Genomic DNA, 16047 nt, shown 5'->3' with positions numbered 1-16047 from the left:
CAGGATGTGGCCTTGCTGGCTTCCCTGGCCACCCTACCTAAAAGTTCAGTCACCCCAACACATCCTATCCCTGTTCCCTACTTAATTTTTTCTCCTTATCACTTATCTAACTCTAATATACTATGTATATGTCTTTTCCTGTACATTGTTGTCTCTTGCTTGACAGTCAAGCTCCATGAAGGTGGGGATTACTTTCTGTTTAATTCACTGCTCCATCCTCAGTGCCTAGAAGAAGAGTTCCTGGAACACAGTGGGTGCTTAATAAATAGCTGTGGGATGACTGACTGATTGACTGACTGAATGAATAAATGAATGAATGAATGAATAAATGAATAGGGGAGATGTGGCCAGTGGCTCAGGAGCAGAGGAAAAGGTGCAGCCTGGTCAGTGTATCCCAGGACCCCTGGAGGAGAGCAGTCCAGCTGCCCCATGCTTCCAGTCTCTATAATGGGCCACATGGGCGTTTAGGAACAGGTGGGAAAGTGGGGCTGGGACTCACTCAGAGAGGTTCCTCTTTTCCGAGAAGACCCGGAGGATGAATTCTCCCTCCTGGTGGGGCTCATAGGTGGAGGGGACGATGACGTACTCGCTGGGAGGCAGGCGGAAGCGCTGGGACACCTCCCGCATGTTGATGTAGGTCTTGCTCCTGGCCTTGGAGGCATTGTACAAGAAGAAGTCCTTCTGCAGGTGCTGCCTGTTCCCGTGCATCTGATGGGGAGAAGAGCCCCAGGGACCTGAGCCCGTCCTCACAGTTCCCTCCAGTGATCCCTTCCCAACTCCCTGGTCACCCAGTTCGCAGTCTTGACCTACCTACTTCCAATTCCCAAGGCCTCAAATAGCTCAGCATCCCTGGAGCTCCCCACCCCCTTTCCTCTTCATTTCTGTTGTGATGCAGGAATGAAGGTCAAGTCTGTCGTTCCCCCACTCAGGGCCACTTACCAGAACTGCTGCTGGTCAGCTCCGAATCACCTCCAGGCTGGGGAAGGACCCCAAGGAGGCAGGAGGGGCCTTGGCTGGGGTCTGAGGGAGGCGATTCCTCCATCCCAAAGAGGGCAGTCACTCTCAGAATGTGTCTGTGTGACTATGTGTGTGAGTGTGAATGTGCATGAGTGTGAGCAAGTGTGTGTGTGTGAGTGTGGATAAGTGACTATGGATGTGTGAGAACATGTGTGTGACGATCTCGGGTGGGAAGGGAGAAAGGGCACATCATGAGGGTGGTAGTCAGGAGCTCATGCAGTACCCTGAGGCACCTGCCCTGGAGTTGGGTAATGAGGGCAAGACCTTTTCCTGTCATAATTCTGCCCACAAACCCCACCGGGAAGCCCCCTGATGTGCCACAGACAGACACAGGATCCCCAGGTAATGCTGCACACAACTGTCGGCCGCTGCCATTTTTTTACCTCTTTGGGAACCTTGAGGAGAAACGGAAAAAGAAGATGCTCAGATTCTGTGGATTTCAGATCTGAATGGGGATGAGAAGCTTACAAGAAGGGAATGCTAGCAATTGTGGAGTGAATGCTGAAGTCTGACTCCCCATGTACCTACCCGGCCAGCCCTGCCCACTCCACCTCCCCCCAGCCTGAATTTTTTCCACTCATTACAAACATCGAAGAGGTTCTGACACAAGTGGGCCTGATACCAGGAGTTCTGGGGGGTCGCTGAGTATTGGGGAAGCCAGGGGACCCTTCTGGAAGTCCCCGCAAGCCTCCTCCTTGAGAAGGTGTCTGTTTCCTGGGCTGAAGCTCGGCAGGGACTACACACCTCGTAGATGGCGAAGCCGATGGTGAAGAGGTTGGCCCCCAGTTTCCGGTTCTTCCGCCGGTTCTTCTGCATCAGGGCCACCAGGAAGCTACAGATCACCTCCGAGTCATCGGGGTCATCGTCCTCCTCCAGGAGCTTCAGACGGTACTGCGGGTTGGTCCAGAAAGTGTCTGTGCCCCCAGAAAGGAAACGTACGTTCAGATCTGCCTCTCCCGAGAAAGATCAAGAAGGGAAATGAGACGGAGGGAACCTATTTATCTTCATCTCCCGCATCCAGGTGCTCAATAAATATGGAAGGAATGATTCAGGCATTTGTCTAATTATTTGTCTAATTATTTAAATAGATAATTTTTCTAATTATTAGGTACAGGTAGCCTATATCTTTATACAGACGGAGCTGCACTGATTGGCTGTGTGGCTCTTCCTTCCCCTCTGAACTTTCCTTCTCAGTCTTTGCTGATGGCTTCACTTTCCTCGCCTGCCCCTGAAATGTAGTTGGTCCCTGGGATTTGATCCCAGGCCTCTTCTCTAACCCCACCATGCTGCTCTCCTAGGCTGTCTTATCTAATTCCACTTTTTAACTGCTCGCTACATGCTGCTGATGTCTGAGCTGTAGATCCCAGCCTCAATCTCTCTTTTGACCCCCTTCCTAACTTCCCTTCCTCTCTCCCTTCTTTCTTTCTTTTCTTCTTTCCTTCTTCTCTTCTTTCCATCCTTTGTTCCTTCCTTCCACAAATACATATTGACTCCCTATCATATAACCAAGTACTGTTTTAATGTGTGCATTCAATTCTCTATTACACATCTTCACTTGGATAGTCTACAAGTGCCTCAAACTTTGTGTCCCAAACTAAACTCCCCTCCCTACCAGCCCACAATCAACTCCCCCAAAAACACACTGATTTTTTTCTCTTGTGTGTCTTATATTGTGACATTGACACCATCCATTCAGGGTCCCAAACTGGGAATCTTGAAGTCATTCTTCATTCTTCCTTCCACACATCACCCAGTATTCTCTCCCCTGAATCTGCCCTGTCCCCTCCATCTGTGCTTATCCTGACTTGGCCTCAGCTTTCGTCTTCTCTGGCTTGAACTCTTACAGTAGCTGCTAACTCAGTCCTCCAGCAGCGTTACGAACAGAGTACTGTTCTGACACAGTGTCCTCCTTAAAAGCTGTTTTGTTGTTGTTAGTGCCGTGGAGTTGATTCCGACTCCTAGTGAGACAGCCCTTGACAGACGACTGGGAAACGAACCCGGGCCGTGGCAGTGCGAGTGCCAAATCTTAACTACTAGACCACTACGGCTGCCTTAAAAAAGCTGTTACAAGCTTCCTATTGCAAGTTCCTCAGCATGGCGGTTTCCTTATCAATAAAATGGGGAGGGTTTAATAAGATAATGTATGTCTGGGACTTAGTAGAGACTCGGCAAATGCTATTTTATTATATAATAATAATATCATTATATTATTATTAATATTATTCTACCTGGAACTTGTTCTGCTTGGACCCTTCCCCCATCCAGAGCATCTCCCACCTGGGAAGTTGCGGCAGCCTCCGGCAGAGCAACCCCTCACCCAGCGGCCCTCGTTCACGGACACGGTCCAGGTCTGAAGCTTGTCAGACTCTAGGGCGTCGGCTGTGAGGTTGCAGATCTCTAGCTTTGTGAAATGGTAGATGAAATCGTCATATGACATCCTGAGAGGTTGGAAGAAGAGAGACCCATGTGGGAGGCTGGGAAAGGTAAGACTCCAGGGCTAACAGCACAATAAAATAGTCCAGAGGAACTTGGTCATGGTCCCAGAGAGGACCTTGTCCTTCCTTTTTAGGGAAACACTGTCAGCTCTGATGTATCCACCCCAAACTCATCTCTTCCAATAAGGACTCAAACTCATGTGTCCTTGATGGGAGAGCTCTGCAGCAATTCAGTTCTCCAAAGGGTTACCGTGTGCCCCTCTGCTGGGCCCACGCACTGTGCTAGGCACGGGGGAAAGGGAGAGAGTTGGGGAAGGACAGACAATTAAGCAACCAATTTTAAGAGTGATGGGTATCACAAATAAATTAATCCCAGTCCTGGGGAAAACAAGGAGGTCCCAAAGAAAGTTCTCTTTAAGCTGAGACTTGAAGGTGGAGTGAAATGATTCGAGTGAGCGTGAGGGTGGCATTGGGAAAGCAGAGTAAGTAGAGTTTCCTACGTTCAGAAAACAGCTCTGGGAAGGCCAGGGAGCAAGTGGCTGGAGCAGCATGCATGGCAGAGGGGCACAGGTGAGGCAGGAGCCACTTCATGCTGGCCTGCTCCTGGGCTCAGTTGTCACCGGGACCTGGCGGGCTCCTCTCAGAAGCTCAGCCTTGCTGGGCCTCCGGCTGGAGGAGAACAGGGCCCAGGTCTCCTCAGGGCTAGAATGGGACGGCCTCTGTCCAGGGATTGAGGTTTGAGATTTCAGCTCCCCAACCCCTCGCTTATCCTTTGGGGTCCTCCTGGGTCCTGGACTCACCAGAACTCTCCGTCCTCAGTGACCTGGTGCTGCAGACGGGCCTTCTCTTCTTTGTCCACAAAGCTCCAGTCCTTCCAACTAGAGGGAAAATGGAGGAATTATAGAAGGAGGAGAAGGGAAGGCCTGATGTGGGTTGGGACAGGAGGCATCAGAGAAATATGAAGTTCAAAGAGTAACCCATCTCCGGTTGTAGCCAGCATGAACCATCAAAATGCAAACCTGATCTGATACCCTCAGTGTAAAACCAATAATTGCTTCCCACCATCCTCAGGATTAAGACCAAACTCCTTCAGTGGGTTTACAAGGGCTTGGCCCTTTTCTAGCTGAATTTTTTACCCCTCCTCACACTTTCAAGGTTAAGAGTTGGGCTCTGGAAATAGATAAACTGGGATTCCAATTTGATAATACCAGTACTAGTTATGCAACCTTGGGCGTGTCACTGAACCTCTCTCAGCTTCTGTTTTCTCAACTGCAAAAGGGGAATTATTATATCATCTACTCACAGGGCTGTGATGAGCAATAAAGGAAATAATAGATGCAAACCTTTCAGAACAGTGCCTGTCATCGAAAAAGTAACTGAGTTACTAAGAAAAAGACCAAGCCTGTAAACATCTTTCTCCTGCCACCCCAGGAACAGCCTAGCTTTGTGTTTTTGAAGGCTGGGAAGTTTTATACACTCTCTCTCCCAAAGAAGGAGGAAATAAAGCACATTTGTGTTTCAGGCACACTGAGGGAGAAGGAACTGAAACTGGGTTGTCCCTGGAAAGGTAAGGGACTGGGGAAGTGCTTGGAGTCAAGGGATGCAGGAGGGGAAATGGAGATTCCTGAGACCAGAAGGAGGGATGCAGGGCTGGGGGGAGAGGAGTCTCCTTGAGTGACCAAGGGCTGGGCGCCACTTATCAGCCATCCCTGTGATGGAGGCATTCACAGGAAGTAGGTTAAGACTGGACACCAACTGGAGAACACAGCAAGGGTACCTGACTCTGGCCAGTAGAGTGGACAACCAATAGGGCACCAAGGGTCTTCCCAGAGCAGAGAGTCCAGTTCAAATGCCACTTCCTCCAGGCCACCTTTTTCTACTCTTCCTGTCCCACCCAAACTAGGAGAGGGACTCCCTCTTTGTGACCCTTACCATAGCATTTTTCTTATGTAATTATTAGTGTTTGTTTGTCTGTCCTTCCCACTGGACCTTAAAGTCTGCAAGGGCAGGGCCTGTATCTCTGTTCATTTCTAAGTCCCCAGACAGTAGCAGGAGGCCTGGCACACACTCAGCACTGAGAAAGTAAGAATTTGTCGCATGGAAAAGTGAAGGAGACAGTAAGGAGAGAAGGATCAGCACCTTATCGCAGTCTATCCAGGGAGGCTGCCTGTTCATGGAATATCTCCAGTGCCTAGACCTGTGCCTGCTATTTAGCAGGTGCTCAATAAATACTTGCTAAGTGAATGAATGGCCGAATGAATTAGTAATTATGATGCTCTGGGATGAGAGGTGTGTCGAGGTAAGCACAGGGGCTGAGGGCACACACAGCCTAGGTGTGGTCCTTCTCAGATACTGAGTCCTGCTGTCCCTTCTCAGGAATAAAAGAGGAGCTCAAGGGGCTGCCCTCCACTCACTGAGGCAATCAGGTTCCAATGATTGGGGTGGGGCGATAAAGGCTTCATAAATGTTCTAGAGCCTTCATAATCACTTCCTCATGTTTGTTATTTTTGCTGCCCCCAGTCTGTTGCTCTCAGTGATAAGCAGTAAAGTTCTTTCAAAGGGCCTGAACACCTTCTTATGGGCACAGTGAAGGACAGGAAATCTTAGCACTGGCTAAGCGCTCTCCAGACACCATCACATTTTTTCCTCATAGCAGCCCACCAGGTAAGTGCTAATCTTGTTCCCATTTTACAGATAAGGCAACAGAGACACTGAGAAAGGAAGCCACTTGTTCAGTCCACACCCCTGCATTAAGACTCCCCTCCCGCCTGGACCTAGCCCACGCTTTCTAGAATCTTTCCTTTCCAGCCAGTGGCCATCAACAAGCTCTCTGGATCCCAGGCTCCCCTGGCTCTGCTCCCCACTGTTCCCTGAGGCCCACATCCCCTCTTCTCCTCTGCAGATCATTGGTTTTGAGGGTAATTTTAGACCAAGCATTTGTAGTACTCTTGTGGCTCAGTACTCAACCCAGCCTTGCCCCAGGCCCTGTTGTCCTCTACTGGTGGGGTCTCCTCACCTACCTATCACTCCAGGAGCCATTCCACTCCACCTGGCCCCAGGGGTTCCGCAGCCGCACGAGCTTCACTTTCTCATTCTTGAACCAGGCCTTGGGCAAAGAGAAAAAGCTCTCTCACTCTGGGCCCTTTCTGGAAAGGGAGTCTTCTATTTTGCCCTGAGGGCTGGGACTGGGATAGGGGGAGGATTCCATATAGGGGGCTGTCCTGCTTGGTTCTGGTTAAGGAGACTAATCAGAAGCTCCTCATGGAATGGCAGGGTGAGGAGTCAGAACCTTAGGACTGAGTCCGCAGGAGTCAGGGCTTGACCATTGCCTTGCCATCTTCTAAGAAGTGATTTTCCCAGCAAACATCTGGCCATGATGAGCTTTGGGGGAGGAGGCAGGGCATATATTGTAGGCCCCGCTAGCACATTAGGTGTCTTTGCATGAGTTAGAAAAAAACATCCCTGCTGGCTGAGGAACTACAGACAAATGTCCCCTCTAGATGGACCGATCAGAAAAAGGTGCCTCTTCCTCTAGTCTGCTGTGTGGGCTGCTGCAGACAATGACCCTCTCTGCCCATCCCTGTGAACAGGGCACAACCTGCCCAACTGTGTGCAACAGGCCTGACAAGGTTCCTGTCTATGACCTGACCCAGTAAAGGCCAGACATCCCGGTGGGAGCAAAACACTGTAACTGTGATAGAACAGGAAACAGGAGAGCCCGTGAAATCAATTTCACAAAAACAAAGTGATTTCTATGTGTTCCTTGGAAATGCTGGGAAAATTGCCAACTTCAGCACTAAAACAAAGATCAACTGAGCACCATCTTGTGGCAAGATCCACCTCTACCAGTCCCAATGGTGCCAGGTGTTTGGCGTTTAGCCTGAGCCTTGAGTGGACCCCGTGATTGCACGGACACAGAAAGCTAAGTCCTGACTGCGGGAGGTTAACCCAAGTAGCTCCTCAAGTCCCGTCCTGCCAAGCCCCACCAGGCTTACCTCCTCCAGCCCAGTGACCGAGTAGGCATGGCCTCTGACTAGCCCACAGGCCATTCTTGTCTCATACTGAACCGGAACAATTGTCTGTGGAGCGAAAACCCGACAGCTTGTCAGGGGCTGGGGAGTAGAAGTTCTGCCGCCTGAGATAAAGTTCATACTGGTTCTATTTTCTGGGTTCTGTGAGGACGAAGACTACTCCACTCCCTGAAACTGTCTCTCCCAATCCTGAGAAGACACTCACTGGCCCCTTAAGACTTAAGAGTCAAGAAGACACAGCCCAGACAAGTGGGTTCCCTCAAGCTGGTTGCCCTGAAAAGGTCTGTCTGACCATCGGAGAGCAACATAGAGCATGGGATGCGAGGTGGGTGAGAGCCCCTCCCTTCTAGATCCCTTAGGGCCTTTCAAAGGAGGAAGAGAGACAGATGGAGGCTGCCCTGGACTCTGGCTCCCCCTTCCCCTGAGCCCACCCAGGGTTGACTGTTCCTGGAAGAGAAGGATTGAGAAAAGGGGTTAGATGAAACGTATAGGTCTGACCCTTTTCTTTACATCCCCTCACCTCCTCCACACCCACCTAGAACATGATGTTCAAGAAATCAAGAGTCACAGTGCCCAAGGAGAGAATTCTGAGGAGGACAGAGGAGAGTCCTGCTCGGACATGACTGTGCGTAAGGGTAGCTCTGCCATTTGCAGAGATTTCCAAGTTGCAGCCGGGGGAAATCCTTGGCAGAGGGGTAGGATCACCAAAGCCCAGTGAGCCCTGGACGGGATCTCTGTGGCTTCACTTTGCCTCATAACGTTAACAGCTTTAAGAGGAGTTTCCCAAAGCCGTGCTGGGCTGTGGAATTCCTGGAGCCCTTTTCAAGGTGAGGGGTGTGTGTGGGGCTTGGGCTTTTGGCATCAGCCTCTTCCCGATCTCAATCTTCATATGACCTAGATCACGCTGAGTAGAAAAGGAGCGGGCAGGAGGCTCATGAATCCCTCAGTTCTAGACCTGGGAAACCATTTGAAATGAGTCTTTTGGCATTACGTGTGCATACCTAGCAATTCCACTGCTGGCAGTCTGTCCTAAGGAAATCATCATGGATGTACACAAAGATTTATCTATTAGGATGCTCATTATAGCATTTAAAAATAATAGCCAAAATCAGAAAAACAATCTAATTTTCCAAGAATAGGGTATTGGGTAAATAAATAATAACATCTGTACATTGGAATATTGTGCAGCCACTAAAAAATGTTATGGGAGACACATTAAGAATATAATTCTCATAAAAAAGAATATAATTCTTATTGGCACATAAGAATATAAAGTTAACTGGAAAAAAGCATGCTGCAAAGAGGTACATACCATTGACAACATTTTAAAAATAAAAATTTAGATTGTGTGCATTGAAAAATGCTGAAAGGACATATACCAAATGTTAAGAGTTATTATCTTTAGATGGGGAAAATGTAGGTTAATTTTTCCTCTGCTTTACTATATGGCTCAGTATTCGTCACTGAGCATGTATTACTTCTGAAAGAACTAGAATATGAATACTCTATGAGGGGAGAGACTTTGCTTTATTTACTTGAATAGTGAAAAGGGGAGAGAATTTTCTTTGTTTCCCATAAGAATGCCTGGCACCCAGTAGGAGCTCAATAAATATGTGCTCAATGAATAAATGAATGAATTAGGAGAGGAGAAATATTTTAAAATAATTGAAGTCTCACCTGTATTTCTGCCTGTTAATTTGTTATCAGAGAAACTGCCTGGACCATGGAGTAAAAAGGCAGTCCCACAGAGATTCTCTCCAAATCCTGTCTCTCCCACCTTTTTCAGGAGCCTTGGAACAGGCAAGTTATTCCAACCCAGACCCTTGGGAGGCCCGGTGGGGGTCTGTGTGTAAGGCACTGGCTGCTGAGGGGAGTTTGACACCAATAGCGTAGGTGGGATGGTCAATTGGGTCTGGACAATTGGAGGTGTACACACCCGGCTTGGTCTGTCATCTGAGTCTCTGGGGATGAGGTCTGAGTCCCTGAGCCGTGAGTTATCCATATTCCTCACCATCCGTTCAATCAAATCCCCCATTTTCAGCCCAGAAGGAGAGGTTCCATAGGTCATGTTTGTGCCATCCTGAGGTCCGACGTGAAGGGCAGGGGACAGTCCAGGAGAGGGAGAGAGAGCAAACAAATGAGGGTGATGGGAAAGGAAAGAGACAGAGGGAAGAGAGGGGACAGACAAAGGAAAACAGGAGAGAGAAACAGACCATGAATGGAGAAAAGATGGAGAAAAATGATACAGAAAGAAAATGTTCATCTATGGGTGTTTTATGCTAACTGATCTCCCCAGGCTTTCCTACCCATTAGGAGTATTGGGAGAGGAAGGAACAGGAATTCAGCTTGGGCCCCTTCCTCAAGAATGGAAAGCGCCAAAGCTATTAAACACTGAGCAGCCCCCAGGGCAGGTGTGTCTCCTGAAACACAGGAGGCCTGGCCAGTCTGCCATCTCCTTAGCCTTGGCTCCGGTCTCAGTTCACACCACTTTGTTGCACTGAGAGGGGGACCGCAGGCTGAGCTTCTCGCAGATTACAACACAAAGCCCATGTCCCAGGTGAGAGATACAATCAACGCTCAATGACTGGGAAGCTTTCTTAGAGAACTGGTAGGCTCAGGTCCATAGCCAAGTATGTGGCTGGCTTAATTGGGGCATGCTGGGGCTGAGCAGCACCGGGCACAGAGGCCCGCACTGACATAGGCCTCTGGACCTATTTCCAATATTCCAGATTGAAATGTCCTTGCCCAATCTCTTTGTTGATCTCCAGGAACTCTTTTTCCTTGAGGAATTCCCAATTTTGAAAGTTGAGAGCCAGTTCCTGCTTCCTAAAACAAAACATTCACCCTGTCCCAGAAGAAAGCCCCATGTTGCTATTCATTGGGTAAGGCTTCCCTATATTTGGCTGCTCCCTGCCCTGCACGCCACACCCCAGACTTACATCAATGGAGCAGCCCATGAGGGAGCCTCTCTCGATGGCTTTCTTCATGATCTTGTACATGTCACTGGGAGCTTCCTTGATCTCAAAAAACTCTGTCACCCCTCCTGTGAAGTCCTCCATGGCCTCTGTAGTGTTCCCACCTTTCAGGGCTTCATAGGAACCGTGGAGCCTCGGAGAGAGGAAGACCAACCTGGGGTCACAGGGTTCCAGGAAATATGACCCAGGCACCATTGCCACCAGAACTTTACTTGTGGATCCTGTGACGTTCTCTCATCCAATTCTCCAACAACTCTGTAAGCTAATGGGATAGGTACTATGATTCCATTTCTTCATGGTGGAGAAACAGGGCTCCAGAGGCTAAATGACTCACCCAAGGCCACAGAGAGCCAGAAGCACTGGGACCAGAACCTAGCTATTCCCACTTCCTGACAGTTCTCTTTCCACTATACCCTGAACTCTGAGGTGGGGCTCTATTAAAGCCATTAGTAGCTGGGGTGGGGCTTCTAAGTTGAGAGACAACATGGCTTTATTAATATTCTACAACTCATGAGGTTGAGCCAAGCAAGACCCTGGGATCTGAACTCCAGAGATATAATGCTTGGATGTAGGACTTGCAACGCCACCATGAAGGCAGAATTAAAGAGCTCACTCTGGGAAGCTAAAACTAAAGATTTCCTACACGTCTTCATTTTTATTCTTTTCTTTTTCTCGTGAGAAAGATTAGCCCTGAGCTAACATCTGTCGCCGATCCTCCTCTTTTTGCCGAGGAAAACTGGCTCTGGGCAAACATCCGTGCCCATCTTCCTCTACTTTATATGGGATGCTGCCACAGCATGGCTTAACAAGCGGTGCATCAGTGCGCAACTGGGATCTGAACCTGTGAACCCTGGGCCGCTGCAGTGGAGCGCGTGCACTTAACCACTACGCCACTGGGCCAGCCCCTTCATTTTTATTCTTAAACATAGTGTTTTTAGTTAGAGCCATTGCTCCCTGGACCTGATCTTCTCTGACTTTGGGTCACAGTTGAACACACACACACATGCACGCACACATGCATACATGTATGCACACATGTAGACACATGCCTCCTCTTGTGAGTGAGTCCTCGGCTGGATTTTGTAGCCCACCTCCTCACCTCTAGCCCTGCCTCACATTCTAAAGTGTTGCTTTACTTAGCATAAGCCTTCTCCAGCAGAGCACTCCAGAACTCATTGCGGTGGTTGGATTTGGTGAAAACCAGTTGATTGTTGTAAGTTGGCAGGCAGTCATCAATAACCACGTCCACCCAGTCTCCATAGCGCCAGAACTGCACGGAAGCATCAAGCACAGAGTCACATCCTCAGATTACCACTGGGAAGTGTGTCCCTACTTCACATTCCTTAGAGGTCTCTTTGATCCCAAAGCAGTCCCATTTCCTTGGCTCTGCATCTTGGTGCTTATTCATACTAGTCTGGGTTTGGAGTGTGTGAATCTTTCTCTAACTGGACTTTGAGCTCCTTGAAGGCTGGAAGTGACTTACAAACCAGTTTGTCTCTTCTGCAGAGTCCAGCTTAGTACTGGGGATGGTAGGTGCTCCATGAATATCTGAGGATTTGGGATTTTCATTCTCCTGCTCAGTAGGTCTGGGGTGGGGCCTAGATATCGGTATTCGTAGGAATCTCAGCTGATTCTAATGTGCAGCAGGGTTGAGAACTATTGTCTAGGGAAAGGTAATGTATTGATTTGTGAATTTCTTGATAACAAACAAGGTAGAAATTGCCGCTGAAGAAGAAGGATTGTCATGGAAGACAAAAGTGACCCAGAGTGTACTCTGGTTGTAGCAGGAACATTGTCCAATAATGTCCATTCTGCATATTGTTCTTTTATGAACAAATTGCTTTCAGCTGAAGAAAGTCAAATGTAGTATAATTTCCTTCTAATGACATTTTTTTCCCTTATTGATAAGAGTGCAAAAATCTGTCTGATCTTTGTATTCATGGCCCTTTAGATATCAGATCCTTTAAATGTCAGAGGGAACTTATCAGCTTGATGGCACAGGGCAGAAACAAAATTCAGGGCCTGGCTGGCTTGCCCATGCTGGACGGCAGCAGGACACTGACCCTGAATCTGAAGAGAAGACCTTTTCTGGGGCCTTCAGTCCTGGGGTACGAGATCAGCAGGCTCATCAGCTGATGATTTGAGTGGGTCTCAGGACATGAGGAGCCTTCAGGGCTGGAGACAGATGGACACTTCGGAACCCCAGTATCTGCTAGATCCCCACACATGGAACTCACTTCAGTTCTGGGCTGGCACCCAGGAATTTGGCTCTATGCCAGGACAATTTGGATCCAGAACATTTCCAATGGTTGAATTGATTCTGGAACCAAAAGATTCATTTCTGGGCCAAACCAGAAACCTGGTCCCCAGATTAACCAGACTTTTCATCCAGGGCCTAGAAGAGGTGAGTGATAGACTTGGTACAGATCTGCCTTAAAGGGAAACAAGTAAACAGGAGCCACAGTTGTGGTTGGGGTTTCCTTTACAACCTAAAGGGCCCTACAGATTCCCAGTGCTAATGTCTCAGGGACCTGCTTGGGAAGGGCTGCGGGTAATAACACAGCAGCTGGCCAGCTGGAGAGGCAAAAATAGACCCACACCAGCAAACAGGATGTCTTCCTGCCTTTCTGGGGCAGAACGGAAGGTGTAGGGGGTTGAGGAGGCTGAGATAAACAACCACTTCCTCACAGGCTTGGGGCCTTAGGGGAGTCACTGCCCACAGCCATGGCTGGGAGGGTGGGTGGAACCTTTCCTGGAGCCACTGGGAAGTCAAGGCTAGGAGACCAGTGGTGGGTGGACTGCAGCTGAACTACACTCTGAACTACACTCCCATGACCTCACCTGGAAGTGGAAGATCCCAGCGTAGTTTTCCGTGAAACTCTGATCGTGGGGTATGACTCGGAAAAGCAGGCGCTCGTTCAGGGTCAGGCAAGCAATGGCCGCGAGAAACCAGCAGTCCCCTGCAGGCAAGCATGGGGCACAGGTCACAGGAGGGGCCTGCACCTCGAGGGAAGAAAAAGACCCAATCCCAGCTGGCTGCTCCACTTCTCTGAAGAATGGGGTCCACTTGGCTCACTGTCCTTCTTCCAGATCTGACCTTACAGACAGGTCCACCCAGGGAAGGAGTCTGACAGCAGTCCCTTAACAATGCAATCCACAGGGTAACTTACTCCTTCCTGACTGGTTTTCCTGAAGGCTGTAGGCAATTCCTCCATCTGCAATGTAAGCTCACTTCCTTTTTGGATCTCAATGGAGACAGAGCAGTAGGTCATAATGGGTCGTTCTTCCTAACACTTGTAGGAAATCCACCCTGCCCCGTACCTTTGCAATGTGAGTCCATTTCCCCTTCTGACCTCAGCAGAGACTGAGCATCTGAGAGCCACCAGTCAAGCAGATTTGTATTGTAAGGAAAGCCAGTTAGACAGCTGCCTTGGAACCAGTCTATAGGGGGCACTGAGACACCGCTGGCAATGGAAGGAGATGGAGACATTTTCTTATTCTCTGAACTTCCTTTCTGGCACGGTACTATATGTAGCTGGAGGTGACATTTTGCTGTGTGTGTGTGTTATGTGTGTGTGTGTGTGTGAGTGTGTGTGAACACCCAAGGGGCAGCCTGGTACCCTGACAGTCACAGAACTGCCTTCTAAGGTGGATGGGTTAAGCTATGCAGGGCCTTTGTTTTGCTGTGCGGGATGTGATAGCATCCTTGAGTCTGCAGAGGGGAGGCTGAGAGCTGCCAGCAGCCCCCTCCTCCTGGCCCCGCTGTAGCAGCCAGCCTCTCCTTTGAAACAGTGTATTGGTTCCAAGCTCCGGATTATTGGCTTGCCCAGGGCTCTGCCGGCAGCCTTCCTTCCCGTGCAGGAACCCAGATACCCAAAACCTCCTCAGCCTCTCTTTCTGGGGCCAAATAAGCCTAATTCCTTTCATTTAGTTTTGGGTGCCCTTTCCCCTCAAGCCCTTCACAGAGCTTTCCCGCAGTCCACACCCAGGATAATACTTCCTGAACACGATGCCGAGAGAGAGGAAGGTCTGATGGAACAGAGAGCTAACTAACCAGACAGAAAATCGGATGCTCATCCACATGGCAAATGCCTTTGCTGAAAGACTCCTTTAATGTGGAGCTCTTCTGGGGCAATTTAAACAAGAGTTTGAGGTAAAAGCACTCTTTTCAGTACTGCATTTTGTGTGTGTTCATGGATGCTACGTGCCTGAGGGACATGCGTGATACACAGACAGTTTCAGAGCTGTCTTCTAAGGAGGATGGGTACAGTGAAAACAGAGCTTTTGTCTTGCTGAGTGGGGTGGTTAGTGTCCTCGAGACTCTAGCGGGAGGCTGCGGAATGAAGCACACCTCCCGTGACACAAGACAAAGAACTGATGAGAAATGTGGGAGGAAGCGAAATTAAATGAAGCAATCACCAGCAGATAGATAAATGAGCATAAAGTAATGTTATAAAAACCTCCTCCCAAAAGTCATTCAAAGCAAAAACAGACTATTTTCCCTTTACTTCTGTAAAGGGATCACATCTTTTAATCACCCCTTGATTGTCAGGCTGGATATGACCCGAGGGGCACTCCTACCTAGATCTCCTTGACAGATGTCGGTTCTGTTGGCTCCACCAATAATAAATCGGGGATTCTTGCAAATTTCCTGTGAAACAAAAAGGAAATAATAATAGTAGTAGTAGCTATTATTTATTGAGGTCCATATGTAGTCCTGGCATCACGTATCAGGAGTTTTACACATACCACTCATTTAAGCTTCCAAAAACAGCCTGTGAATTGGATGCTATCATTCTTATTTTTCAGATAAGGAAACCGAGGCTCTGAGAGGTTAAGAAACTGGCCCAAGGACACACAGCTAGTAAGCGGTAAAAGCGAGAAGCGTGCCTCCTTTTCTCATTGTTCCACACCACCCCCTCACACTGTCATGCTGTCTGAGTAAGGATGCGCCTTGAGAGTTGGGGTGGTGTCATTACTGTCACAGCTTTGGCAAAGGGACAATAGAAAGCATCACTCTAGCTTTTTTCTTTTCTGTGCCAGGAAAAGAGGTCCAGGAGGGAAAATAAGGATCTTTCTTCCCAAGATGTGGCAACATAGACATTTAGAGTCAGCGTATATCCCAGGGTCCACAGGACTTGAGAGCTGGGGAGAGCAGAGAGGAAATTTTGGTGTGGGCCTCGCCGGCCTCCCCATCTTGGGAGGTGCGTTTCTTGATTTGAGCTAACCCAGTAGGGCACCCCTGGCCCAGCAGTTCTCAAGTCGGGGTCCTACCGATGATGTGCAGCCCAACAGAGGCCACCAGAGGGTGCTCTTGGTTTTGTTTGGATGTCTTATGCTTTGTTTTTTTAACTTTCTAAATTTTGAAATAGTTATAGATTCTGTGTTTTGGTTTTAACCCCATTCTTCACAGCTTCAAGGAGACTTGCTCTCCCTGTGGCACAATTGTCTCTCTCTTTCTCTCTGTCTCCCCCTGCTGCCCCCACCATCACTACAACCTGGTACACCCAAGTGAGCCTTGGCTCCCTGCTCTCAGGGATCTATCCCTCCTGCTAGATGGAAAGCCTTGCTTAGTCCACACCACGCACA

General features: G+C 48.9%; 1 protein-coding gene across 3 annotated transcripts in view; it reads right to left on the bottom strand.

Annotated features, from left to right (window-relative positions):
* The window catches only part of CAPN3 (calpain 3), a 45266-nt gene that overhangs the window by 9137 nt on the left and 20082 nt on the right, over positions 1-16047 (bottom strand). For 2 of the 3 annotated variants that reach the window (XM_058541349.1, XM_058541347.1), the window contains exons 2-13: positions 15040-15109; positions 13300-13418; positions 11595-11728; positions 10423-10591; positions 9420-9563; positions 7448-7531; positions 6473-6558; positions 4253-4330; positions 3295-3455; positions 1762-1931; positions 1401-1412; positions 500-708 (exon numbers count right to left, since the gene is read on the bottom strand). In XM_058541349.1, coding sequence (XP_058397332.1) covers positions 500-708; positions 1401-1412; positions 1762-1931; positions 3295-3455; positions 4253-4330; positions 6473-6558; positions 7448-7531; positions 9420-9563; positions 10423-10591; positions 11595-11728; positions 13300-13418; positions 15040-15109 — 1436 coding nt within the window. The remainder of the gene's footprint in view (positions 1-499; positions 709-1400; positions 1413-1761; positions 1932-3294; positions 3456-4252; positions 4331-6472; positions 6559-7447; positions 7532-9419; positions 9564-10422; positions 10592-11594; positions 11729-13299; positions 13419-15039; positions 15110-16047) is intronic. The other variant, XM_058541350.1, reaches the window with a different exon arrangement.

Source organism: Diceros bicornis, chromosome 5 (assembly GCF_020826845.1).
Source record: "Diceros bicornis minor isolate mBicDic1 chromosome 5, mDicBic1.mat.cur, whole genome shotgun sequence".
In the NCBI taxonomy this organism is placed as follows: Eukaryota; Metazoa; Chordata; class Mammalia; order Perissodactyla; family Rhinocerotidae; genus Diceros; species Diceros bicornis.
Note: the sequence above shows the minus strand (reverse complement) of the source record. Positions and strands in the feature narration are given on the sequence as shown.